A 27,702-nucleotide genomic window follows, 5' to 3' on the forward strand; every position below is an offset into this window, starting at 1 on the left:
CACTGTTTCTGTGGCTGCTTCCTCGACTGTTGGTACTCCCTCGTCCTGGGTGCTTGATTCTGGAGCCTCCTTTCACGTGACATCTGATCAGTCCCAGTTGGTTGCTTGCAAGCCGGTCACTGATGCCACTTCCATTCAGACAGCTGATGGTACTTCTTGTCATATTGCTCATCAGGGTTCACTTTGCAATAATTATTTTTCTGTACCAAATGTTTCCTATGTACCTCAGTTGTCTATGAATCTTCTATCAGTTGGTCAAGTTACCGACCAGAATTGTTTTGTTGGCTTTGATGACTCATCTTGTTTTATTCAGGACCGTCGCAGCGGGAAAGTGATTGGGACTGGCCATCGCCGTAAAGGTGCTTCCAGACTCTATGTTCTCGACACCCTACGACTTCCTTCGTTCGCTGCATCTACAGCTCATGCCTCATCTGCTGCATCATCCTCTGCTTCATTTGCCAAGTGGCATCATCGTCTTGGTCATCTTTGTGGGTCTCGTTTGTCCTCCATGATAAATAAAGGTCGTTTAGGTCATACATCTATTGAGTCTAGTTTTCATTGCAAGGGTTGTAAACTTGGCAAACAAATACAACTTCCGTATTCTTCTAGTGTTTCTCATACTGCTAGATCTTTTGATCTTATTCATTCAGATGTATGGGGTCCTGCACCTTTTGCTACAAAGGGTGGCCACAAATATTATGTCATTTTCATTGATGATTATTCTCGCTATACATGGATTTATTTCATGAAACATCGTTCACAATTGTGTTCCATTTATCAATCTTTTGTTCGAATGGTTCGCACCCAGTTTTCTACTCCTATTAAAATTCTCCGCTCAGACTCTGGGGGTGAATATTTGTCCGCTGCTTTTCGACAATTTTTGTCATCTGAGGGTGCCCTTGCAAAGCTTTCTTGTCCAGGTGCTCATGCTCAGAATGGCGTCGCTGAACGAAAACATCGCCATCTCATAGAGACGGCTCGCACCCTTTTGATTTCATCTTTTGTTCCTTCTCATTTTTGGGGTGAAGCTGTTTCCACTGCTGTCTATCTCATTAATAGGCAACCATCATCCAAGTTGTTTGACCGATGCCCTGGTGAAGTACTTTATGGTACTCCTCCAAGCTATGACCATCTTCGAGTTTTTGGATGCACATGCTATGTCCTGCTTGCCCCTCGTGAGCGCACAAAATTGACTGCACAGTCTGTTGAGTGTGTTTTCTTGGGATATAGTCCTGAGCATAAGGGCTATCGATGCTATAATCCTTCTTCCCGTCGCATACGCATCTCTCGTGATGTTAATTTTGTTGAGGACCGTCCTTTCTTTTATAATCCATCCACAAAGCCCTCATATTCCCCCTGAGTCCACCTCCTTTTTGCGTCTTCCTCCATCTTCACCAAGCAATGACGCCTCCATACCTCCTGTTTCCTATTTTCATCACGCCACCCATACCTTCTGATCCACCTTCATCTTCTGCACCAACTCCACCTCCACTACCTCACTCCTTTTCTAAACCACCTATCACACGTGTTTTCAGCCGTCGTCCTAAAAACCTCACCCACATTTCTTCTAGTTCTACCACCTCGGCCAGTCCTGATGAGCCCGTTGTTGATGATTCTAATAATATTACTATTGATGAGTCATCTATTGTTTCTGATGAGTTACAGGTTGGTCCACGATATAATCTTCGAGATCGTAGCTCTATTCATCCTGCAGACAAGTATGGTTTTCCTCATGTCAATGCTATTGTTGATGAGCCATCCACTTATCAAGAAGCTGCTTGTATTCCCGAATGGCAGCTAGCTATGTCTGAGGAACTTGCTGCTCTTGATCGTCAAGGCACTTGGGATCTTGTTCCATTGCCATCACACGTGGTACCTATTACATCTAAGTGGGTATTCAAAGTTAAGACCAAGTCAGATGGCTCCATAGAAAGATACAAAGCTCGTCTTGTTGCTAGAGGTTTTCAGCAGATTCAAGGTCTTGATTATGATGAGACATTTGCACCGGTTCCTCATATGACAACAGTTCGTACATTACTTGCAGTAGCAGCTGCTTCTTCTTGGTCCATATCTCAAATGGATGTTAAGAATGCTTTTCTTCATGGTAATTTGACTGACGAAGTTTATATGCAACCATCTCCAGGAGTTGTTGCTCCTCCAGGATATGTTTGCCATCTTCGTCGTGCTTTATATGGCCTGAAACAGGCCCCTCGTGCTTGGCATGAGCGTTTTGTTTCTGCCATACGGGCTGCTGGTTTTTCACCTAGTGATCATGATCCGGCCTTATTTGTTCATTTGTCCCCACGTGGTCGAACTTTGCTACTTCTATATGTTGATGATATGCTGATTACAGGTGATAATGAGGATCACATTTCTTATGTGAAGCAGCAGCTTAGTGCTGAATTTCAGATGTCGGATTTGGGTCCTCTCAGTTATTTCTTAGGCATTGAGGTCAAGCGATCCCCCAAGGGATATCAACTTTCTCAGTCTAAGTACATTCAGGACCTTATTGCTCGTTCAGGCATCACTGACGACAGGACTGCTGCTACACCTATGGATTACAGCTTCGTCTCACTGATGGGGTACCTCTTCAAGATCCCTCTCGATATTGACATATAGTGGGCAGTCTTGTTTATCTCACTGTCACCAGGCCTGACATTGCTCATGCAGTTCATATTTTGAGTCAGTTTGTTTGTGCCCCGACTTCTGTTCATTTTGGACATCTACTTCGTGTCCTGCGATATTTACGGGGGACATCATGTCAGAGTTTGTTCTATGCACATGACAGTCCACTTCAGCTTCATGCTTATTCAGACTCCACTTGGGCGAGTGACCCCAATGATTGACGCTCCATCACAGGGTACTGCATTCTTCTTGGCTCTTCTCCTATTGCATGGAAGTCCAAGAAACAAGCTGCTGTATCTCGCTCTAGTACAGAGGCCAGTGTTCGCCTAAACGGCCTAAACGGCTGATTAAACGGTCATTAAACGGTAAACGGTGGCAAACTGTTTTGTTTAGCGGTAAACAGGAAATTAAACGGTTGACCGTTTAAACGGTCAAAAAACGGGAAAAAACGGTCTAAACGGCCTAAACGGAACAATTGTAAACGGTATTAAACGTGCTAAACAGCTGTTTAAACGGCCGTTTAGGCAAACACCACGTGAATCTAGTTGAATTTTATATCAACAATTTGTATACTTAAATTTATTATATTTATAAATATGTAAAATTGATTTGTTACATGCATAAATATGTATATTTGATTCTTATAACATGCATAAACATATGTACATAATAAAATAAATGGTTTTTTAGTTGCACAAATATGTATAAATGATAGAATGACTGATTTTACATTAAAAATATGCATATTTTTGTAATATTGTGTAAAACCGTTTAGACCGTTTTAATCCGTTTAAACACCGTCTAAAAAGTGTAAACGCTAAACGAAGGGTACCGACTGTTTACCGTTTAGCGTTTAGGATAACATTGACAGAGGCTGAACTTCGAGCTCTTGCTACTACTACGGCAGAGATTGTCTGGCTTCGATGGTTGTTGGCTGATTTTGGTGTTTCTTGTGATGTTGCCACACCTCTTCTCTGTGATAATACCGGAGCCATACAAATTGCCAATGATCCTGTGAAGCATGAACTTACAAAGCATATTGGTGTGGATGCCTTCTTTACTCGGTCTCATTGTCAACAGAAGACTGTCTCTCTCCAATATGTGCCCTCTGAGTTGCAATTGGCTGACTTTTTTACTAAAGCACAAACTCGAGAGCAGCATCGGCTTCACTTGATCAAACTCAATGCTTCCAATCCTCCGCTTCCACCTTGAGTTTGAAGGGGGGTGTTAACTATGAAGACTTATATTATAGGCCTGTAGGCCCATACGGTCTGGCCCATGAGGCTCTCTAGACCTATATATACTCCTTGCCATCTCTCTGGAGAGTTTATGCTCTCAGATCCCTAAGGTACGTAACAAGGTACACCGCACTGACGTTGTCGCAGTAGACCAGTGCGCTCCGGGAGAGGGCTGTGGAGCTTGGCGAGGAGCTGCCGGAGCCAGGAAGCCTCATCCACACCGTTGGCGACAGCGCGGTACTCCGCCTCGGCACTAGAGTGGGAGACGACTGGCTGGCGCTTGGACGATCAGGTTGCCGCCTAAGAAGACGGCGTAGCCGGAGGTGGAGCGGCGGGTGTCCATACACCCGTCCCAGTCAGCGTCAGTGTAGACGACGAGCTCGGTGGAGGACGACCGTCGTTGAAGGAGGAGACCGAAGTCGACGGTGCCGCGGAGGTAGCGTAGGATCCGCTTGAGAGCGGTGAGGTGTGGCTCCCGGGGATCATGCATATGGAGACAGATCTGCTGAACTGCATAGGTGATATCCGGCCGGATAAAGGTGAGGTACTGAAGTGCCCCGGCAAGACTCCTATATGCAGTGGGATCTATTAAGGTGAGGAGAAGAGTACGCACGGTGTCGTTGGTGGTGTGAATCATGCGCTCAGCCTTGCCATTTTGAGAGGAGGTATACGGGTAAGACATGCGCAACTGGACACCGTGAGAGAGAAAGAAGGCACGGGAGGTTGAGTTATCTAACTCCCGACCATTGTCATACTAGATAGCCTTGGTGGTGAGGCCGAACTGTGTTAACACCCAAGCGAAAAAGTGGACAAGCACAGGAAAAGCATCAGACTTCGCACATAAAGGAGAAGTCCAGGAATAATGCGAATAATCATCAACCACCACAAGATAGTACTTGTATCCAGAAATACTGATGACAGGAGATGTCCATAAGTCGCAATGTACAAGGTCAAAAATGCGGGGTGCATGAGAAGAACTATAAAAAGAAAGACGAACATGACGGCCCAGTTGGCACGCATGACACAGATGCTCATCATGAGCCCGAGTACATCGAATATCGGAACTAAGACTGAGCTGCATCAGGGGCATCACGTCCAGGATGGCCGAGACGCCGATACCAAGTAGTGGAAGTAGTGGTGGTGAAGGCAGCTGATAAAATTGGCGAAGGAGGCGAGGCAGACGCCAGAAAGCGAAGTGTAAAGGGGCCCCGTGCTGTCACATCGGAGCAGAGGACGCCGGGAAGCCAAATCCTTCACAGTAAGACTAGAAGAGTCAAACTCCACCGAACAAGAATTGTCAGTTGTAAAACGACGAATGGAAAAAAGGTTGTGAACCATAGAAGGAGCAACAAGAACGTCAGGAAGACGAAAGGAACCATGGTAGCCAGCGGCACCCACAGAGGTGACTGGAAGACAGGAGCCATTTGCGACCATAATGGACGAAGGAAGAGAGGAAGGAGGGTGAACAGAAGAAAGTATACCGGGGTTAGGGGTGCTGTAGTAAGTAGCCCCAGAGTCGGCGACCCACTCCGGCCCACCTGGTGGTGTCAGGGCCATGGTGCTGAAGGAGTGGGCCAAAGCCGCCTGGTCCCAACTGGCAGGCCCGGACCACATAGACGCAGGGGGTGCCATCCACGGGGTCGTGGAGGGAGACCCCGGGGAAGCTCCAGCAAGCATGGTCGCCGGCGGGCGAGGCTCACCACCGGGAGCCTGGAACGGCCACATGGAGATACCCCCCACCCCCGCTCGGCCCGAGGGGAAGAGGACCGAGAAGTGATGACTGTGGTGGCGGGGCAGGACGGGGCGGAGGAGTGGCAGCGAGAGCAGTCGAGTAGGATGAGGATCCTAGGGCGGAGGTGGACCCAGGCTGGAGGCCCTGAGTAAGCTCCTCTAGGACAAGGTCATCACGGACCTACATGAAGGTGGGGAAGGGCCGCTGCTGGGTGATCCACATCCGGAGGTAGGAGTAGCGGTCACTGTGCCCGCGGAGAACGTTGAGGACCAAGATACGGTCCTCCACGGGCCAGCCGAGGACGCTAAGGGAGTCCTGCCATGCCCTTCATCTGGCTGCAGAACTCACTGACGGAGAGGTCACCCTGGACGAAGGTAGCAAGGCCCCACGAGCGGTCGGAGTGTTGCGGACGAGGTCGTGGAGGTCCAGGGAGATCGTCCCCAGAATCCAGGAGAGGACAATGCTGTCGAGGCGTAGCCACGAGGGGGTCTGGACCACCTCCGCGGTGTCGAGGAGGACGTGGTTGTCGAGGGCGTAGCGGCGGAGGGTGAGGAGGACCAAGTCCCTCCAGCAAGCGTAGGAGGGGGACTCGGGCTCGAGGACGACCGGGACGAGGAGGCGAATGTTCTGGACGCCACCGGCCTGGTAGTGGAGCTGCACCACGTGGGGGTCGACCCGATCGTGCTAGACGACCGGGGCCGATCCCGAGGACGTGTTCCCAACGTCGGGCGAGGACGAGATGCCAAGGCACTGCTCTGCTTCGGCGATCTAGCGGGCCAACGCGTCAACCGCGTCATGCTCGCGCTCCCAAGCAAGGGTGGCCTCCCGCACGCGTTCCCGTCCTTCCGCAGCCGCAGCGCGAGCAGTGACGAGAGCGGCGAGGAGGGTGGAGTCCGGACGATGCGTCGCGGGCGGCGGAGGTGGTGCGGGGAAGGGTGTCGTGCCTCCCGCACCCGCAACCACGCTCGGGCCGGCAGCCAGCCCCCTGGACAGAGCGCCCGCAGCCGTGAGCAGCGTCCCGAGCATAGCAGTCGCGTCCAGAGGCATGCCGAGACCAGCAGCAATGGCGGCGGCTGCTCCCCGGGCGTAGGCGGTTGTTGTGGTGGCGTTTGCCATGCCCAGGGGGTCCGTGAGGCGTCCATGGAGACCGGCAACCTGGGTAGGAGTGTCCGCAACGGCCTCTGCATCCACGGCCGCCGAATCCGCGCGTTCCTCTGCTCCCGCTGCCGCATCCGCCCGTGGTCCACGCGACGCCATAGCCTCTGCGCGCGCCTCAGCCTCCACCCGCGCTGCGGCCTCTGCGCGCAGCTAGAGCAGCAGCCGCGCCGGCGGCCAAGGCAACCGCGTCGCTGGAAGCTGGTCTGGGCGGCGGGTGATGCGCGATTTGCGCCCAGGAGGAGGTGGGGAGAGGAGGGAAGTGGTTGAAGTAGATGGGAGGAGGAGGATTAGGCCGGCCGGCCATGGCCGCCGGCGGCGCGCCGGCCAGAGGCGGCGGCGGCTGGGGTGGGCAGGGGAGCAGTGGAGGAAGAAACCCTAAGCTGATACCATGTTAGAATGTCTGATTTCCTTAACTGGGCTAACCCTAGAGGTTAGGAATATAGTGTCATACACATGGGCCTCATGGGCCTAGCCTCATGGGCCTAATACTCATGTACTCTAACAGTATCTAATTAGAAAAGTAAGCCTTATTGCTTTCAACACTCAGACAGATAACATCTAGAGGAATATGATGTCTTGAAATTTTTCTAGTTTTTAGAGTCAAAGTATTTGATGATTACATACCACTTAAGTTCTCAACAGAGCAAACATTGGCACAATGAAGGAAGTAGTGTTCTAAGGGCACCCACAATGGTTAGAGCTAGTTAAGCCAACTTCTCCAATAGTGCTAACTTTTAGCGCATAGCTTTTAACATGGATAGCCCCACGTGACATTCTCACATCACCTTGAAACATGTGCAAGAGCTTAGCTCTTGACTAAGAGCTAGCTTTTCTCTCTCTTCTATTAAAATATGAGAAAAATGCTTAGAGCTAGCTTAAAAGCCAATTGTTGGAGCTGCCCTAAGTGATGTTACTGTCACGGCAACAGAGAGAATAGGAGTGAGAGGTGGTCGGCCGAGGCTTGAAGGCTTGGCGACGGGCTGGCGGCGCGTGCTTGGGCGTCAGCAGGAAATTAGGGCAGAGAGTCGTGAGTGTTAGCAACAGGCGTCCTAATGGGCTGTTATGGGCTGGTGCGGTTAAGCACCTTAGGATTAAGATAGATTGATAAGGCAAGGATCACCGTTGATTGGGTGTTTCTATAAACACTTAGGGATTTTTGCCTATATAATGTACCCTGTACCTCTTCAATCAATCAATCAATCCTGAGGCTAATTGCTCTCATGGTATCAGCTTAGGTTTAGCCTTCCGTTTCCGTTGCACCTTCCTTGCGTGCGTCGGCTGCCTGCCGCGCCGCCCTCCTCTTCCTACGCGCCGGCCCTCGCCGTGCTGCGCCCTTGAAAGCCCAAGTTTGGATTTGGTAATTAATGACACCAAGTTGCTAATGCCTTGTGTGTAAGTGATTTGGGTTAGGCATAGCAACACATGTGATGAAGGTGCAAGGTGGCTTGGAAAGGCGGCCACATGATCACAAAGAGATGAAGCATGCATTGGAGATCATGATGATAGATAAGGAGGAAAGTGATCAAGGCAAAGATATAAACATAGGTTTTTACTTTTGCCGGTCTAAGTTGAGTAGAGAAGTGATTGACCGGATTTAGGATAGATAGCCGACTATCAAGAGAGGAAATCATGGTCACCTCTCGAATCAAGTGCTACTAGGTCCATATCTTGAGCATATGCATTAGGTTCTAGTAAAGGATTAACTTAACTCCTTTGATGAAAATGTTTGTGAAAAGCTAACACACATGCACTTTAGTGCTGGACACCTTTGGTGTTAGCACATTTACAAAGTAGGTGGAGTTCCTAGGGTTGAGAGGGGTGCGGGTTTTGAGAAAATTAAGTGTATATTTTCTATTGCGCCGATAGAAAATTTGGAGAAGTCGCGGGAGTGTTTCTCAACCGGACGCAGTGCGCGGAGGCACCGGACGCTGTCCTGAGCGTCCGGTGTGCTGTCAGTGCTTGGCCCTGTTAGAGTTGAGCACCGGACGCACTGCACCGGACGCAGAGAAGTTGCCAACACACTGTGAGGGTTAGGCACAGTAGACAGAGCCTGAAGACGCGTCTCTTCAGCAAGCAGTTCAGACAATGCCTTTGCCATGGTCAGAGTAGAAGAAGTATGAAGTAATCTGGTACGGATAGAATCAAACTCTGCCTTCACTCCCATGACAAATCTGTAGGTAAGGAACTGCTCAATAAATGAGAGTGCTGTACAGTTCTGACCTGCTGTACACTGAGGCACCATGGAAATCAAAGAACCCATCAAACGATCAAAGGCAGAATAATACTCATCAATGGACATGTCTTTCTGTTCAATAACATGAAGCTGCTGCATAAGAGTATGTTGAAGAGCACCACTCTCCTGGACATAGCGGTCCTTCAGATAAGACCACATAGGTTTTGCTTGCTTAAACTTGCGCAGGCTCATTATCATGGTTTGTTTAACACTGTTAACCATAGCAGCCATGACTTTCCCATCATTGATTTCCCAAGTTTTGACAGCAGCAGCATTACTATTATCGGACTTAAGAGTTGGTGGATCATCAGTCAAATGAAAATAAAGACCGTGACCCCTTAATGCAGTTTCAACAGTAAAAGCCCACTCTAAATAGTTCTGACCATCCAGTGTGATGTTGATAACAATAGCAGAATGATGAGACTGAGACTGAGACATGATGGAATCTGAGCACTAGCAATTGAAGACGAAGAAGTGAGAGGGATATCACCGCAAACTGAGCAGACAGGAGAGTTCCACGAAGATAGCCACGAAGACTGAAGAAGTCGCCCGGAAGAAGTCGCCCTGCGATCCGATCCGCGCGTGCAGTGGAGTGTCACGCGTCGCGTCTGGGTTCCGCGCGTGAAGACCGCGACCGCGCGTCGCGTCCGCGTGAAGAAGACAGGACGCGCGCGACGTGTCGGGTCCGCACTGGAAGGCGCAACTCACGCGACGGCGGACGTCCACGCGCGCGCGTGAAGCCCCGCGATCCGCGCGGACGGACCGGGTCCTCCCGTGAAGCCCCCTGCGATCCGCGCGACCGGGTCCGCGCGTGATTCGCGCGCACGGCCAACGAAGGCGCGATGGCGGACGGCGAATGACGAAGGCGACGGCGGACAGCGAACGACGAAGGCGCGATGACGGGCCGCACAAAGCAGAGGCGTGACAACAGGCCGCACAAAGCAGAGGAAAGGATCCCAAGAAAAAAATGGATCGTGGGTGAATTAGATGAGGCTAATCCTAACCCTAATCCATGGCTTTGGTACCATGTTACGTACCTTAGGGATCTGAGAGCATAAACTCTCCAGAGAGATGGCAAGGAGTATATATAGGTCTAGAGAGCCTCATGGGCCAGACCGTATGGGCCTACAGGCCTATAATATAAGTCTTCATAGTTAACATACCTCTCCACCAACCCGGTTCAGCACCAGAGGACCAAGCATGTGGAGATCAATCTACACTTCGTCCGGGACCGGGTCGCCATCGGCGATGTTCGGGTCCTCCATGTCCCGACCACCTCCTAGTTCGCCAACATCTTCACCAAGGGTCTCCCGTCCTCGACCTTCACCAAGTTCCGCAACAGCCTCAACATCACCAGTGGCTAGTTGTGTCTGTGGGGGGGCTCATGTACTGTACTTCTTTTCTTTCGTGTTCAGTCTGTAAACTCCGCTGCGACGGTAGTTCAGACTGTGGGGTGTTAGAGTACATGAGTATTAGGCCCATGAGGCTAGGCCCATGAGGCCCATGTGTAGGACACTATATTCCTAACCCTCTAGGGTTAGCCCAGTTAAGGAAATCAGACATTCTAACAGATACTATAGGTTAACTGTTCCTTTTTAGGGTTGGAAATTAATTCACAGTCAAATCTGGAGGTTACTTTTGCTGTTTTATGTGGATAGCTGTAGCTGAAGAAGCTGAACAAACTTTCTCTAGTTCACCCGCATTTTTCCTTGATGTATTTCTCCTGTTACTATGCCTGATGCGATGATGTGTGTTGGAAGATGGAAACCAAACAGGCCTTGTGAAATTTTGATGCTACAAATAAGTGCTGAAGGTGTAAATGAACTGTTTGGGCACTTCAAGAAGTTCAGATACTGTTGTTAATAATTTTCTATACTTATACGATCTCTATTATTTTAAAGTATTTTTTTTTTATTCTTGGTTGTAGGTTACTCTTGATTTGGCTAAAGGTGTGTATGCAAAGTTTATTGATTGGGATGAGCAAATGTTTGATTGGGAAACAAATACACCTGCTCATTCAGCTAAGTGCGTGCTACAATTTATCTGTTTCTGTAAACTTTAAAGTTTGTTGCATCTAGATTCTGTATTTCTTGAAGCTTATTAGATAATTGTATCCTTCAGCACAGCTATTAGCGAGGACCTCGGACAGGTTGAATATATTTTGAGTGACAAAACTGGGACACTGACAGAAAACAAAATGATCCTCAAACAATGCTGCATAAGCGATACTTTGTATGGAAATGACAACGGAGATGCATTAAACGGTTGTCCACTTACTCATTATGTTCTTTACATCCTATTAAGGGACAATGTTATCCTTTTCTTTTCTCTATTCTGTAGGGCTTAGTATGAAGCATGCTTGTTATGTGTATCGATTATGAGAAATTGGGGAGGTGGAATTGGGGGATAAGGGTGCATCGGTCCTCTATAAACGGAGGAGACTGAGCTGGGCGTGATACAACACCGGTCCTATTCCTACGAGTGAGCAGTACCTGTTAACAGTACTACAGCCTGACAAGGCCACTTCTTAGGGTCCTGGCCATGACACATGCTATTTGCTTGCGCAAATGTGACATCTTTTTCTCGAACACGCAGGAGAGCTGCGTATCTTTGTATTAAGAAGAAAAAAGGGGCAAGAGCCCTAACAACACAGTGGCTGGAAATTCTCAGACTGGAAGAGCAGTAGTGCACACTTCACTGCAACTTGAATCTCACTCTTGCTATCTTTCCCCTTTTCCTCATAATATAATGATATGCAGCTAAACTGCATGTTCGAGAGAAAAAAAATCACTTTCTGTAGTCGGTAGTTATACATAACAATTTTCATGTACTCTTATTTTTTTAGGAGGGATGGAACATGGTAGTTGAAATTCATACTATACAAAGCTTTGTATAAGAAAAATTATTAAGGTGTTTATATGTAGAACGGTCAACAGTGACTTTGTAACTTTTGTAACAACTTTAGAATTCATGATATATGTTTTCTAATGGTGCTGCCAGACTGTTAGTGCACTTCACAATGTCATGATGTTATTGGGAATGTGTTGTAAATTCTACTCATGGATTTTGAGTTTTTTTTACTCGAATATGCAGGAGAGCTGCAAATCAATATATTAAGAAGAAGAAGAAAAGGGGTTTAGAACCCATACAACACCACACATACAGAACACTCACACAAAAATAAGCTCGCCAATGACTACAAACAGCAAACAACCTTGACCATCAAACTAACTATCACTGAACCCAAGGGCAAGGAGATCTGAAACCCCTCGAGCCCCAGCTAAACACCAAAAAAATAGTTCCTCCCTGATGAACTCTAAAACCCCATTCAAACTAGACAAGATCCCATCAAACACGCAACAATTGTGGTGTTTCTAGATTGCGCATGCTCCAAGGATGATACTGGACTTGAGACCTTTATGGACTTGACCATCCACTCTTTCATTTGTTTTGGCCCACCAATCATCAAAGGAAAAATCTTCCAGTTGAGGGGTTAAATCTTGAAAGCCTACTTTCTGCAAGAGGATATGCCATACTTGTCAAGCAAATACGCATGAGACAAGTAAATGATCAATTGTTTCTCCAGCCTGGTCACACAACACGCAGCGATCATGGATTTTGAATTACCTCTTTAGATATTGTTATTGCCTTATTACTTGTTAGTAAATAACTTGTACTCTAAATGTGCCGCCCAAACTGTTGCAGAAGCAAACCTGTTTTTCGTCAACTGACAATTCCCTCAACTTAGATGTCAGACTTGTAAATGCGATCTCAAGTAATGATCCTGATGTCATCAAATTTCTGTTGGTTATGGCTCTTTGCAATACAGTGGTTCCTATCAGAAGGCAAGTCACAGTTTCTTTTCGTTACTCTACTCTGCATGATATTAAGCTGTTCTTTATAAAATTTTCATACTTTCAGCAATGGTGATACTGTGTCATACAAAGCACAATCCCAAGATGAGGTAGCTTTAGTTAACGCTGCAGGAAACCTGAATATGATGCTCATCAGTAAAGACAGCAGTACAGCTGGTTAGTGGATGTTCATTGGATTGTGATGAGATTATTGCACTTTCTTTAAGCTGTTCAATTGAATCCTCTTCTATTTCTTCAGAGATTTGTTTCAATGGGTCTAAGTTTCTGTATGAGTTGTTGGACATTTTGGAATTCACTTCTGATCGCAAAAAAATGTCTATAGTGGTAAAGGAAGGGCAGACTGGTAAGATCCTTCTTTTATCAAAAGGTGCTGATGAAGCTCTCCTGCCTCATGCCTATCCAGGTATATGGTATAGCCATGAAAAGTGCATTACGGCATGATTCATCCTGGTATTGAATTTAGCCTGTTATGCTTTGGTTTTCTCTGTGTTCTAAGATTACTTTGCATAATGTTCTTTTTTTTTCTCGAACTACGCAGGAGAGCTGCGTGTCATTTCATTAAGGTAGAGAAGAGAAGTACATGAGTCTAGAGGGAACAAAAAAAAAACCAAAAACTCGCTACAAAAACAAGAAAAATGACCAGCGACCAAAGGCTCTAAACACCAAGGGCCAATAACCTGGGCATGAGCTCTTGGAGCTTAGAAGCCCTGTTGAACACTAGAGACCACCCTCCATGCTAATAGTTCTTAACCTGAAGACTCAGCCTCGAATTCTCAAACACACAGTCATTACGGTGTTTCCAGATCTCCCAAGCCACCAAAATTATTAAAGAGTTTCATTGTATACCCTAATTCTCAAACCCTAATTTTATTGAAGAGTTGATGCCCTTACGCGCTTCAGTCATTACGGTGTTTCCTGCATTATATTGCCACCCTAATTAGGGTTGGCCCAATACAATGAAACCCTAATTCTAACGTGGTATCAGGCTAGCTCTTTTCCTTTACGTGCAAAGTCTGATGCTTTCCCCGCTATCCTCCACTTCTTCGCTTGGGTGTCCACACAATTCGGCCTCACCATCAAGGCCGTCCAATATGACAATGGTCGGGAGTTCGATAACTTCACCTCCCGTGCCTTCTTTCTCTCTCACGGTGTCCAGTTGTGCATGTCTTGCACGTATACCTCCTCTCGGAATGGCAAGGCTGAGCGCATGATTCGCACCACCAACGACACCGTGCGCACTCTTCTTTTCCAGGCCTCACTTCCTGCTCGCTTCTGGGCCGAGGGCTTGCACACCTTCACCTACCTCCTTAACCGCCTTCCTTCCGCTGCCTGCCCAGCTCCCACGCCACACCATGCTCTTTTCGGTACCCCTCCTCACTATGATCACCTTCGAGTATTCAGGTGTGCGTGTTATCCGATCACCACCGCTACCGCTCCCCACAAGTTGGCTCCCCCGTTCGACCCTCTGTGTCTTCCCCAGGTACTCCTCGGATCACAAGGGGTACCGATGCTACGACCTTACCTCTCGTCGCATCCTCATCTCTCGCCATGTGGTGTTTGATGAGTCTGTCTTCCCCTTTTCCACCACCACCACTCCTACCTCCACCCTGGACCTTGACCTATCCTCTATGTTTCCCACTAACCCGGTGGTCCAACCACCTTTGCCGTTGTTTCTTGCAGGTACTGCTACGCCATGCCCCTCGCTAGGGCTGTGCCCCAGCCCGCCGGTCACCCGTGACACCACGGGGCCTGTACCCGGCCTGGGTCTCGTGGGGTCACCTTTTAGGCCGGCCCCTGCGCACGACACGAGTCCTGGGTCGGCGACTTCGACTCCGGTTCCAGCCCCACCGGCACGCTTCGCCCAGCCGGTGCTCGTATACCAGCGACGTGCCCATGGCTCGGGTCCCGGACAGGCGACTCCGCCCCCACCGGCACGCTTCGCCCAGCCGGTGCGCGTCTCCGTCGGCACCGGTGGCCCCATCTTCGCCGGGGTCACCTACGCCATCGACGACGTCTTCTCTGCCGGCGACACCGACACCGCCGCTGAGGCCCCCAGCTACCCGTGTCGCGACGCCAGTGTACCACCCTCTGCTTCTTCACCGACACCCGCGTCATGTTCATCCGATGGTGATGCGGCACGCGGCTGGTACCCTGCAGCCCCAGGCTCTTGCGGCGATGCCCGGGGACTCGCAGGTCTCCCCGGTACCCTCTTGCGTCCGCGAGGCCTTGTTGGACCCTCACTGGCGCCGCGCGATGGAAGATGAGTACATGGCCCTCCTCGCCAACCAGACCTGGGATCTGGTGCCTCGTCTGCCAGGCTCCAACATCATCACCGGCAAGTGGATCTGGACTCACAAGCGCCGGGCTGACGGCACTCTTGAGCGGTACAAGGCTCGCTGGGTTCTCTGGGCTTTACTCAGCGCCCCGATGTCGACTGCGACGAGATCTTCAGCCCGGTGCTGAAGCCGGCTACCGTCCGCACGGTGCTCTCGTTGGCTCTCACTCGCGGGTGGCCCGTGCATCAGCTGGACGTCAAGAATGCTTTTTGGTAATTGATGACAACCAACTTAGGCTTACAAGAGATGTAAAGAGTTGAATTTAGGGTTTTGAATTCCAAGCTTTAGGTTGAGCTCCCCCTTAATGTATGCATGAGTTTTGGAGTTTCGAATCTTGATTATAAGCAAGATTGCATACATTTAGAATGAGCTCCCCCTAAGTTTTGCAATCGGTGGGGTGCCTAAGTGTGTGAAGCAATAAAAGCGTGATGCACATGACAAGATATATCACAAGAATAAAGATAAAAGAATTTGAATGATTATTCATCATAACCATTCCAGATAACATCTCATCACATCAAGAGGGCTAAACACAAAGAAAGAGATAAAACACGAAGGATTTTGCCTACAATCATTCATCACACGAAAGACAAGGGTTTACGACATGGTTCACCACACTTAGGCTTTCCGGGGTTGATCATTAGCAATGTTGGATTCTTGCTTGAACTACTATAGTCAAACCCGGTTTTGTTGTAGGTCTTTGACACCTTGCTAGCATCTTCATTTCCACCTTCACTATCCGACTCATGATTACTTTTGTCTAGGAGCTCTCTCATCTTGTCCAGCTCCTCTTACATCTTCTTCATGTGCTCTTGCTGCTGCAGCTGCAAGGACGCTGTGATCTATGCTGTGATTTGCTCAATGATTTGTTGTTGAGCTGTTGGATCCATATGGGCCAATGTTCCTCCTCACGCAGTGAAGCGTATGTACGAGGGACCTTGCTCTGGTACCAATTGAAAGTACCTGATTGGCCTAGAGGGGGTGAATAGGCCTTTTAATAAAACCTGAAACTCACAAACTTGAACTTGCGGAAGTTAGTAACCAGACCGGAAGTTGCGGTAGTCTGGATCGGAAGTTCCGGTCAGCTAGTGCAGACTTCCTGGGCTTCCGGTTCCCTAAAAGTGCTATGAAATCAGAGAGAAGACAAGTGGGAATTCAGATCTAGTATCACCACACCCTCCTAGAGGTTGTTGAAGTTGATGTTGATCTTCCCGAGCTTCGTTTCCACTCCTAGTTGTGAATCTAAAACACCACCCTATGAAATAGGAGGTAGAGAGGAAAGACAACAGCACACGATGCGAAAAGGGTGGTCGAAGCCACCGCCACAGTAAGACAAGAGATTTAACCCGAGGTTCGGCAATCTCCACTAAGGAGTTCCTATGTCCTCGTTGTTGAGGTGACCACTAAGGTCTGACCACGAAGGTCTCCTCTCTCAAGCGACCACACAGGTCAACTTGAGATATCCACTAAGAATCAAGATATAATACAAACGCTTCGGGGTGCCCACACAAGTAAATCAACACGGGCAACCACGAAGAACGCCCAGCCGGCTAGGGTTCAAAGACCCCAAGAGTAATAAACACAAACCCAGCCAGCAAGAAGGGGGAATCCAAATGCCCAAGTCGTAGATCGATGCTCCCACTCTCTAATCTCACTTCCCTAGCTCAAACAATCGAAGATTGAGGTTCGGAGACACAGGGGGAGAGAGAGTAGGTGAGTCACAACTTAGACAAAGTTGGAAGGCTCAGAATCAGAGTTGTTTTCTATCTCACGCTATGGTTAGAAAGGGGGTCAAGTGATATATATAGAGAGGTACCGGAACTTTCGGTCCGCCCATGACTAACGGTTAGTGCCAGGTCAGGCACACCGGGACTTCCGCTCACTGACCGGAAGTGAATGCTGAAACGCCTCCGCAGAATTCTTACCGCGCGGACTTCCGGTCCTGGTCCGGAACTTCCGGTCCGTATCGGGACTTCCGGTCAGCCACCGGAAGTGAGAACTGAGATGCGAGACACTCCGCAGGGAACTACTGTGCTGACTTCCGGTCCAGGACCGGAACTTCCGGTCAGCCACCGGAAGTGAATGCTGAAACGCGGGCAGGCCTCCCTAGAGTTATCGGAACTTCCTGTCGGTATGGCCGGAACTTCCGGTAGTGCTAATCTTAGCTAAAGGACCAACAACGAGAGCACTCTTTATCCCCATTTTGCCAACTAGTTTTGTGTCCCTCTTGATAGTGTGGTGTTTCCTATTACCCAAACAAAAAGAAAGGAGCTGAAGACCTTGGGTTGAAACGACTTTTGTCCACCAAACGTTAGGGTGCTACAGGTTACTTGAAAGTGTTTATTCAACTCCATCGAATAGGCTATAAAACACTTGAAAAACAGGTTAGTCCCTAAGTTGATTATCATTAATTATCCAAAACCCACAATGGGAGCGAATGCACTTACACCAAGTCAGATACCTCTTTGTTCATCTATCACCATGGCGCTAAGACTGCATACCTACTGCTCTATATTGATGACATTGTCCTCACAACCTCCAGTGAGTCCCTCCTTCGGCGGATCATCGCCTCTCTTCAGCGGGAGTTTGCTATGGAGGATCTGGGTGCAATACATCACTTCCTCGGGGTCACTGTTGAGCCTCATCCTGCTGGATTACTCCTTCACCAGCGGCAGTACACTCTTGATATCCTGGAGAGAGCTGGGATGACTGACTGCAAGCCCTGCTCCACTCCGGTTGACACACAGGGCAAGCTATCAGAGGCTGAGGGTACCCCAGTGACAGATCCCACTGCATATCAGAGTCTTGCCGGGGCACTTCAGTATCTCACCTTCATCCGGCCAGACATCACCTACACAGTTCAGTAGATATGTCTCCATTTGCATGATCCCCGGGAGCCAGACCTCACCGCTCTCAAGCGGATCCTTCGCTACCTCCGCGGCACCGTCGACTTCGGTCTCCTCTTTCACTGACGGTCGTCCTCCACCGAGCTCGTCGTCTACACTGACACCGATTGGGCCAGGTGTTCGGACAGTCGACGCTCCACCTCCGGCTACGCCGTCTTCCTAGGTGGCAAACTGGTGTCCCGGTCGTCTCCCGCTCTAGTGCCGAGGCGGAGTACCGTGCTGTTGCTAACGGCGTGGATGAGGCTTCCTGGCTCCGGCAGCTCCTCGCCGAGCTCCACAGTCCTCTCTCCCGGAGCGCACTGGTCTACTGCGACAACGTCAGTGCAGTGTACTTCTCCAACCCGGTCCAGCACCAGAGGACCAAACATGTGGAGATCGATCTACACTTCGTCCGTGATCGGGTCGCCATCGGTGATGTTCGGGTCCTCCACGTCCCGACCACCTCCCAGTTCGCCGACATCTTCACCAAGGGTCTCCTGTCCTCGACCTTTACCGAGTTTCGCTCCAGCCTCAACATCACCAGTGGCTAGTTGCGTCTGTGGGGGGCTCGTGTGTTGTACTTCTTTTCGTGTTCAGTCTGCAAACTCCACTGCGCCGGTAGTTCAGACTGCGGGGGGTGTTAGAGTATGTGTAATGTAGGCCCATGAGGCCCATGTATGGCAGCTATATTGCCACCCTAATTAGGGTTGGCCCAATACAATAAACCCTAATTCTAACAGGTACAGCTCTGACAACATTACTCCACCAATTAGAGAAACGACCCACTGAAATATCAAGAGCTAATTGTACTATGCCCAAGAGCTGAAAGATCGAAACCCAGACTTGGTGAGCAAACACACAACCAACCAAAAGGTGACTGATTGTTTCCTCAGCCTGATCGCAAAGGGGGCAGGCCTCCGGATGTGGCAGACCCCGTTTTGCAAAGCGGTCGGCCGTCCAACAACGGTTAAGAACCACCAACCAGATGAAAAATTTGCAACGCAGGGGGCCCAACTCTTCCAAATTCTTCTCCAAGAACTGAACTTGATTGTTCCAACGAAGAAAGCTGAATAAGCGGACTTGCTGCTGTATGAGCCTGACGGGGTCAATTTCCACTTAAACTGATCAGGTACATCTTGTTGCAAGACTGTACCTACCACTAAGTCCCAAACCTGAAAATATTCAAGCCAAACTTGCACTGTAAGAGCCCCATTTATATCTCTGACCCACCTTCTATTTTGGAGAGCTTGGACTACGGTGCGCCTCTTGGCAGTTCGTTTAGATACAGTCCTGAACAAGTTGGGAGCTTTTTCTGCCATGGTTTTGTCACCTAACCAGCGATCAATCCAAAACATAGTTTTCTCCCCATTGCCAACTAAGGCATCCACAGCAACGTTAAAAAGAGCTTGAGCATTTTGTGGGGCTTGGATTGGGAGGCCAGCCCATGGTTTTGAAGGGTCCGTCTTTTGTGCCCATAACCAACGGATTCTAAGCGCCCAGCCCATAAGCTCTAGATTATGAGTTCCAAGTCCTCCGAATTCAAGGGGACGCTGCACCCTTTCCCACGCGACCAAAGAATTGCCACCATTAGCTTGCTCCTGCCCCTTCAAGAGAAAACCCCGTCTTTTTTTGTCAATTGCTTTATACACTATTTTGGAAGGTCCATGGCGATCAGCAGGTAAATGGGAGCAGCAGTTAGAACCGCTCTCACCATTACCAACCTCCCAGCTCTGTTCATGAGGGAGGCCTTCCAACCTGGAAGATAGTCAGCTATCTTATCAATTAATGGCAGCAACATCTCCTTGGTTGGTTTGCCAACAGAGAGCAGGAGCCCAAGGTATGTACAAGGGAACTCCTTGATAGAGCAAGACAGGACATCAGCCGTAAGCGCTATCTCTTCTTCAGAACAATGAATAGGAGAAACTGAGCTTTTGGACAGGTTTGTTCTAAGACCAGAGGCATGTCCGAATATGTTAAGAAGATGTCTGATAGTCCTTAGGTCAGTCCTATGAGGCCTCAGAAAAACCACAGCATCATCCGCATAAAAAGAAACTCGATGTCGGGCTTGATGAATGGCAATCGGCTGCAGCAGCTCCTTCATGGTGGCATACTTGATCAAAGAATTAAGAACATCCATGACCAAAATGAACAACATAGCGGATAGGTGATCGCCTTGTCTTAAACCCCGACGATGAACAATATTATCGCCCGGCTCCGCATTCACTAGCACTTGGCTGGACGATGTAGAAAGAATTAGGCAAATGAGATCACGCCAACGCTGTCCAAAACCCAAGCGGTGCAAAACTTCCAACAGAAAGGACCAAGAAACCGAGTCAAAGGCCTTCGAGATATCCAATTTAAAGAGAATATGAGCCTCCTTCGTCCTATATAAGGACTTCACCATCTGCTGGACCAGAATAAAATTATCATGGATGTTTCTTCCTCTCACAAATGCACTCTGGTTTGCCGAGACATGATTGGGAAGCAGCGGAGCCAGCCGGTTAGCCATCATCTTGGTTACCAACTTCGCAAAACTGTGGATCAAACTAATAGGCCGAAAGTCCTTTACCTCCACTGCCTCAGTCTTCTTGGGTAGCAGAGTAATAAAGGCTGTGTTGAGGCGCCCAAAATTGAAAACATGGCCCCTAAAGATGGCATCTAGGGCCATTAATAAATCCCCCTTAGATATCTGTTTCTGATTCTATTCATCTTGAGGTAGCAACAATTATTATAGACACTAATTCAACATCTATCTTTTATGACATCATCAAATTTGCCTTGATAGTGCATTTTTTTGAACCTGTAGTTGTTAATATATTTTTTTTCTAAAAAGGTTGGTCAAAGTTAAGGAAGTTTGACTTAGGACATAGCTGAAGTGAACTATAATTTGGAACAGAGGGACTAATGGTCACGGCGTCACGCAAAATGGCCGAAGATAATGTCGGCTCAATAAACATCCTCTAGTTTTGTCATGTCTCAATACGTACCAATACCTTTTTTTTTTACTTTTTATCCTACTTTTTCTCTTGGTGGGCTTCATCTGTAACCTCCAAACTTGCATGTGATAAAAAAAGAGAGCCTATTTTGTTGCTTTAGATGTGTCCTGACATCATATGCTGTTGTACTCTAGGATCTAGGCACCTTCTGTTGGTTACTTCTATTTCAAATATAGGGGCTTTCTATTGCTCTTAGCACTAAACAATTCAATGGCTAGCCATTTTCTTTTTTCTTTTACAAATATACCTATGATGTTTTGTGTTGCTTCAGTTTTTTATTTGAGAAAACAATTACTTATTCTAATTTGTGAACAGGACAACAAATACAGAGATATCTTGAAGCCGTAGAAATGTATTCTCAGTTGGGATTGCGAACCTTATGTTTGGGGTGGCGTGACTTAAAAGAAAGTGAATATAAGGAATGGTCCAAAAACTTCCAAGAGGCTAGCTGCTCATTGGACAATAGAGAGGTACCTTTTGTGGTTTAACCATTTTCCATTAACATTATTAGTTCTGTCATGTCTCACCAACTCTTACTCTACTGTTGGCTAATGTTACTGTACTTCATTATACAGTTTAAAATGTCCGAAGTTTGTCACAGCTTAGAGCGAGACCTTCATATTCTTGGTGTTACTGCTATAGAGGATCGTCTTCAGGTATACCTTGATCATTAATTACTATCTCTAAGACTGACAACCAGTGGAAACATTTATAGCAAATACACTTGGTACCTTGCCTCATAGATTCTTCTGGCTGGCAGGATGGTGTGCCTGAAACCATTAAATTGTTGAGGAATGCTGGAATTAATGTGTGGATGCTAACTGGCGATAAGCAAAATACAGCAGTTCAGATTGGACTTCTCTGTAACCTCATAACCTCTGGTACTGTGCTATTGCGAGACATTTGGTATCCTTTAAATTTAGCCAGTGGCCATTTGCAACTAACAATAGGAGTTCCCTTCTGCAAATGTTTTCTCCACTGGTCTATTGCAATTTCTTGTCCTATCACAGTATCCCTTTGACATTACTCTGTTGTACCCAAATACCGAGCTCTAAGTTACAAATAGATGCTACTTTTTCAGAGTCTTCTGTTAAATTTGGTGATATATGAGTAAAAGAAATTGAAAAGGTTACCATCTTATCTGTACTCTGCATTCTAGCTTAGTGACCTTATGCATGAAATAGATGGTGAGTAATTGTTTGGTTGTTCCAGGATGTCATCACATGGTGGTTTCTGGAGAAACACGTGTAACAGCTGTTCATATTTCATTTTATTGTGGGACCACACACAAACCTATTTTGTGATATATAAGCACTAATGCATCTGATATCTTTCTAGTCATGAAGTTATGTTCTTCGCATGAGCTGTTTCGGTCTGCTACATGGTTTTACTACTTGATATTAACTATTTGGTAAATTTTATTTTATATTTATCGACCTGTTAGCGAGATCATCACTTAATATCTCACTCCTTCAGAGCCCAATAGTCAATTGTTGTCTATCAGTGGGAAAACTGAGGAGGACATACTAAGAAGCCTGGAGAGGGCATTATTAATTATGAAGAATACATCCGAAACAAAGGTATATATATTGGATTCAAGTAATTAGAACTTCAACAAGTATTTATCATCCCTTTCTGCTTTTCAGAATGGATATTCAGCTTTACCACGGGTCAGTCAGATGCAGAAATGATGCTTTGCATCGAACATACTTCCCTTTCCTATTTGTAGGCTCTAGAGGATTTTCCCTGTCCTGTATTCTGTTTGAACTATATGAACTATATTTGTATTTTTCCCTGTCCTCTAGAGGATGATTTGTTTGTTAAGCTTGAGTTGAGTGCCTCCTCTTAATATGCTTATGCAGGACCTTGCATTTATTTTGGATGGTTGGGCACTCGAAATAATTTTAAAGCATTCCAAAGAGTCTTTTACTAGATTGGCGATGCTGTCAAAAACAGCAATATGCTGTCGGATGACACCTTTGCAGAAAGCACAGGTTTCCCTTTCGTTGTTTATCATCGCTTTTTAATCTACTATTTGACTTGTACATCAGCCCTTAACAAGTGAATGTTCATCAGTCTGCATAGATCATGGTTTCGTACCAAGATATTGGATGGCCTGTTACAGATAAAATAATGTAGGGGAGACTGCTAGGTTGAGTATTGTGCATGCAGCTTAATATATTCTGTTCAGAAGTACAGATAGTCTTGTAATGGACCTTTGTCTGTTTCTTTTGATTTTGAAACATTACATATGATATTGTTATATAGCTGTTGGTTGGATAAATTATGTTGTTTGCATTTGTGCAGCTTGTTGCTATCCTTAAATCGGCTGGCTACCTAACTCTAGCAATTGGCGATGGTGGTAATGATGTTAGAATGATTCAAGAGGCTAACATTGGAGTAGGGATTAGTGGTAGGGAAGGACTGCAAGCTGCAAGAGCTGCTGATTATAGCATTGGGAGTAAGCATACTTCTAGTTGGCACAGATAAATTCTATTTACTTCCAAATATCCGGAAACCTGATTTAATGGTTTTGCTAGCTGGTACAGAAATAGCATATTAACCAACTTCAAACAAGTGCAGACTTCTTTTTTGTCCATTCTCGATGCATTAGTGATTTCAATCTTGCTTATCCATCCAAAAAGGGTACCATTCGCAAGATGAAAATGGTTGCAATTATCCTTTTATTTTATTATCCTTTATGCACTTCACCTCCAAATTTCATTATGTATTATTCTCTTTTTGCAGAGTTCAAGTTTCTTAAGAGGTTGATACTAATTCATGGGCGCTATTCATACAATCGAACAGCATTTATTTCACAGTACTCTTTCTACAAGTCACTTCTTTTATGCTTTATACAGATTCTGTGAGTCTATTCCTTCTAATGCTTGTGCCATTGGCTGCATTTTTCATTACAAGCTTATGCTACTGTTTGCCACTTTGGCATGGGTTTTGTGGGTACAATTAATCACTTGAGTCCCCTGTTAGGTTTGCCTTTTTGTCGGGGCTATCTGGGACTAGCTTATTCAACTCAATTAGCTTGATGGCTTATAACGTTTTCTATACAAGTCTACCCGTGATGACTATAATCTTTGACAAGGATATCTCTGAAACAACAGTTATGCAGTACCCCCAGATTTTACTGCATTCTCAAGCTGGGAGGTAATATAATTTTACCTTTCGTTTCCTTTGATTTTTGTGGTAACTTCTTGTAAATGTACCATAAAGCTTGTGTGCATAAGTTTTGCTCATATGAGTAGTTCCATCATCTTGCCAGGCTTTTAAATCCCACTACATTTTGTGGATGGTTTGGGCGCTCACTATATCACGTAAGATAATGCATCTCTCTGTTCCTTTGTTATTTTTATCTGGAATTGGCACACCTCACATCTTAGTGAAGTGCTACTTTGGGATTATTGAAGGTCAGGGAGTTATTCCGTTCAAGTATCTTGTTCTGGTAGCAATTAGTGCAATATCTGATACGCACATTACTTGTCTAATGAACACCTTCTTACTTTACAACTTTTATTCTCCGACAGACATGGGCATGCAGATGCACTTATGGGTAGATATATGAATCAATTAGTATTATATGTATATGCTGTGTACACGGTTGCTTCATCACTGCGTCTAGTGCAAACTATAATTTGATCTTTTAATCTTGCTGTATGTGACATGAATTTGAATGACCTCATTTGTGCCTTCTGGTCTTTCACTGCATAGTGAAGGAGAATATAATTGGTGGAATATTTGATATATTGCATTGGGCCTTATGAGCTGATTATATAGGGTACATAGGACTAGCATCTTATGTGGGTACACAATATGGTACTATTTCTATTTACTCTAACATCCCCCCGTAGTCACAGCTGGAGCGCTATAGACGGGAGAAGAAACTGATAAGTAACATCCCCTGCAGTCATAACAATCGATGTGTTGCGTATGCTATGGCTGGCAAAGAAGCCGATGAGTCCTCATGCAAGGTGGTAGCCCTTTGTGCCGATGTCGAGGTAGCCGAGCGTAGTTGTGGTTGGGTTGCGTGTCGATGGAACTGCAGGCACACAAGGGGTGCCATGGTAATGATGGAGACGCGTTGAGACAATCATCGTGGGAGGGGGTGATGCCGAAGTCGGTGCATTCAGGAGCGTCGTCGAAGAAAGGCGGTGACGCAATCGAGGCAGACGAGGTAGGAACGGGAGGGTTGATGCCGAAGTCGATGCCAAAGTCAAGCCGCCTGAGCACCGAGGCACAGCTGGATTTGCCAAATCCAGCAACACGTCAGGGACAAAAAGCACGCGTCGACGCGTCGATGTTGCCAATACCAAGCGTACAAGGGAGAGGGTCCCAACCGTGTGGTTGTGCTGGACAAAGAAGCAGGTCTCAGCGACGATGCGGGTAGTGGCAGCTCGAAGACGAAGACCCAATCAGCAGGATGAAGACCTTGTGCAGATGGATGGCGCAACAGGGATTGCGCAGCATAGTCGTCAATGCACAGGTGACGACAATGTAGATGCAACGGCGAAGCGGACACACGGGCGATGGTGCTGCGGCCCGATGAGGCGACACAACAACCCTGTTGCTCGGAGAAAATGCGCGTAGTACTCGGAGACGGTGTCAGCGAAGTCGATGCCGATGTCGGAGTAGAATGCACGAGGTTGACGGACGGCGGGCAACTCAATGCTATCTGTGATTGGGCAAACCAAAAAGATACCCTACTAGGGGATAGGGTGTACCCAGCAAGACGACATGACGGCGGCGGTGCGTCCCGATCGGGCGGCGCAAGGCGCACAGCGGGTCACGAACACGCGGGTCGAAGGTGCCAACGCGCGTCGACGAGGTGGAGATGGGCAGATCCGCCTGACAACAGCGACACGCCAGATCTGGCTGCCTCCATGACAGCGCAGGGTGGAGGTGTGTGGCCGGCCCTGGCCGCCACCACGGTGGCATGGGACGGGGCGAGATCCATTTGCTTCCATGCATGAAGATCAAGTGTTGATGGTGATAGCCGGCGGTGAGCCCGGGGACGAGGCGACGACGGTAGCTTGGCGATGACGTAGGGTAGATCTCGATCTGCTGTGCGACGATGACGATGCCATCCGGATCAAATAGGATCGGACGCCTAAACAGGGGCGCTGCCCCGGGCGGAGATCGACCTCTCCGGGGGGTGGGGGGGGGGTGCAGTGCGGAAGCACGGCGGCTAGGTTTAGGCTCTAAACCTAGGCGAATGATACCATGAAGGAGAATATAATTGCTGGAATATTTGATATATTACATTGGGCCTCATGGGCTGATTATATAGGGTACATAAGACTAACACCTTATGTGGGTACACAATATGATACTATTCCTATTTACTCTAACACATAGGCCTGTGTAGATGCATTTTGATTTTTATTCTCTTTCATGAAACTGTTATTGTTCAATTTCAGGCACTGGTCGTTTTCTTCATTACAATATGTGCCTACTCAGATGAGAAAAGTGAGATGCAGGAACTCTCAATGGTAGCACTGTCCGGATGCATTTGGTTACAGGCTTTTGTTGTAACAATGGATACAAAGTAAGTTTTCATCAGGTTGCAACGGATACATCAGAAATAATTATTCATGTAGATGAAATATTACTATTCTGTTTATTTCCTTCAGCTTATTTGGTCCACATGTGTCTAGACTGACATTGTCTTCTGGGTCTTCAGCTCATTCACTTACCCACAAATCTTTCTCATCTGGGGAAACTTTGTGGCCTTCTACATGATCAACTTAATACTCAGTGCCATCCCAAGTCTTCAACTGTACACAATCATGTTCCGCCTGTGTAGCCAACCTTCATACTGGATCTCCATGGCTGTAAGTCCAACTATTGTCTAACCATACTTCATACCATGACAACTACAGCTTTGGCCTGACCCTTATTCATTCCACTTTCCACTTTATGATGAAACATCTCGTCCCTCCCAGCTGACGGTTGCAGTAGGAATGGGACCAGTGGTGGCTTTCAGATACTTCAAGAACCTGTATCAGCCAAGCGCCATTAACATACTTCAGCAGATCGAGCAGAGCAATGGATCCATCCAAACTTCTGGAAATCTGGAAGCGGCAAGAGCCAATCTCACTAACCTACTGACTGGTTCACGTAAAAACAGGGATTCTAATTATCACCCTCTGCTTTCAGATACTGCGGTGTCTGCAAGGTGATCCATAAGTGGCAGTGTCAGGCCCCAAAATTTTCATTTGGGATGCGAGTAGAAAACACCTAGTAAAATAAATGATTTAGTTTTTTTTTTCTAAATTTTTTCAAGCTTTAGCTAGTTTGTTGTCAATCTAGTAGACGAAAGAAAATAATTTTATAAAACATTTACAAATTAATATAAACAAGTAATAGTAATAATAGTAATAGTAATAATAATAGTAGTAGTTGTAGTAATAATAATAATAATTAATAATAATAATCTCTACTATAACTGATCCATCGAAATTATGCTTCGTTCACCCAGAAAACCACCCCTGCTGAGGGCTTGAAATATTGTGTACCCAGAAAAACGTACATAAGATTCTGTCTCTACCAAAATCAACGTTCTAACAGCTGTAGAGAAAAGTTTGAAGTCTGCATCAAACTTCCTCTCCCACG

The 27,702-nt window shown here is 47.0% G+C and overlaps 1 protein-coding gene across 7 annotated transcripts in view; it reads left to right on the top strand.

The window, feature by feature from the left end:
- Positions 1-27,464, top strand: part of LOC8086477 (phospholipid-transporting ATPase 2) — a 51,958-nt gene extending 24,494 nt beyond the window's left edge. For 2 of the 7 annotated variants that reach the window (XM_021462900.1, XM_021462902.1), the window contains 18 exons: positions 10,914-11,011; positions 11,108-11,250; positions 12,735-12,831; positions 12,908-13,017; positions 13,100-13,264; positions 21,394-21,548; positions 21,654-21,734; positions 21,839-21,959; positions 22,555-22,658; positions 22,725-22,748; positions 22,941-23,072; positions 23,386-23,539; positions 23,827-23,944; positions 24,067-24,240; positions 24,356-24,407; positions 26,508-26,635; positions 26,771-26,921; positions 27,033-27,462. In XM_021462900.1, the coding sequence (XP_021318575.1) occupies positions 10,914-11,011; positions 11,108-11,250; positions 12,735-12,831; positions 12,908-13,017; positions 13,100-13,264; positions 21,394-21,548; positions 21,654-21,734; positions 21,839-21,959; positions 22,555-22,658; positions 22,725-22,748; positions 22,941-23,072; positions 23,386-23,539; positions 23,827-23,944; positions 24,067-24,240; positions 24,356-24,407; positions 26,508-26,635; positions 26,771-26,921; positions 27,033-27,269 (2,244 nt within the window). In that variant the 3' untranslated portion in view covers positions 27,270-27,462. Of the gene's footprint in view, positions 1-10,913; positions 11,012-11,107; positions 11,251-12,691; positions 12,832-12,907; positions 13,018-13,099; positions 13,265-21,393; positions 21,549-21,653; positions 21,735-21,838; positions 21,960-22,554; positions 22,659-22,724; positions 22,749-22,940; positions 23,073-23,385; positions 23,540-23,826; positions 23,945-24,066; positions 24,241-24,355; positions 24,408-26,507; positions 26,636-26,770; positions 26,922-27,032 lie in introns of all 7 variants that reach the window. The other 5 variants (XM_021462901.1, XM_002446195.2, XM_021462899.1 and 2 more) reach the window with 4 other exon arrangements.

The sequence above is a fragment of the Sorghum bicolor genome, chromosome 6 (genome assembly GCF_000003195.3).
Source record: "Sorghum bicolor cultivar BTx623 chromosome 6, Sorghum_bicolor_NCBIv3, whole genome shotgun sequence".
In the NCBI taxonomy this organism is placed as follows: domain Eukaryota; kingdom Viridiplantae; phylum Streptophyta; class Magnoliopsida; order Poales; family Poaceae; genus Sorghum; species Sorghum bicolor.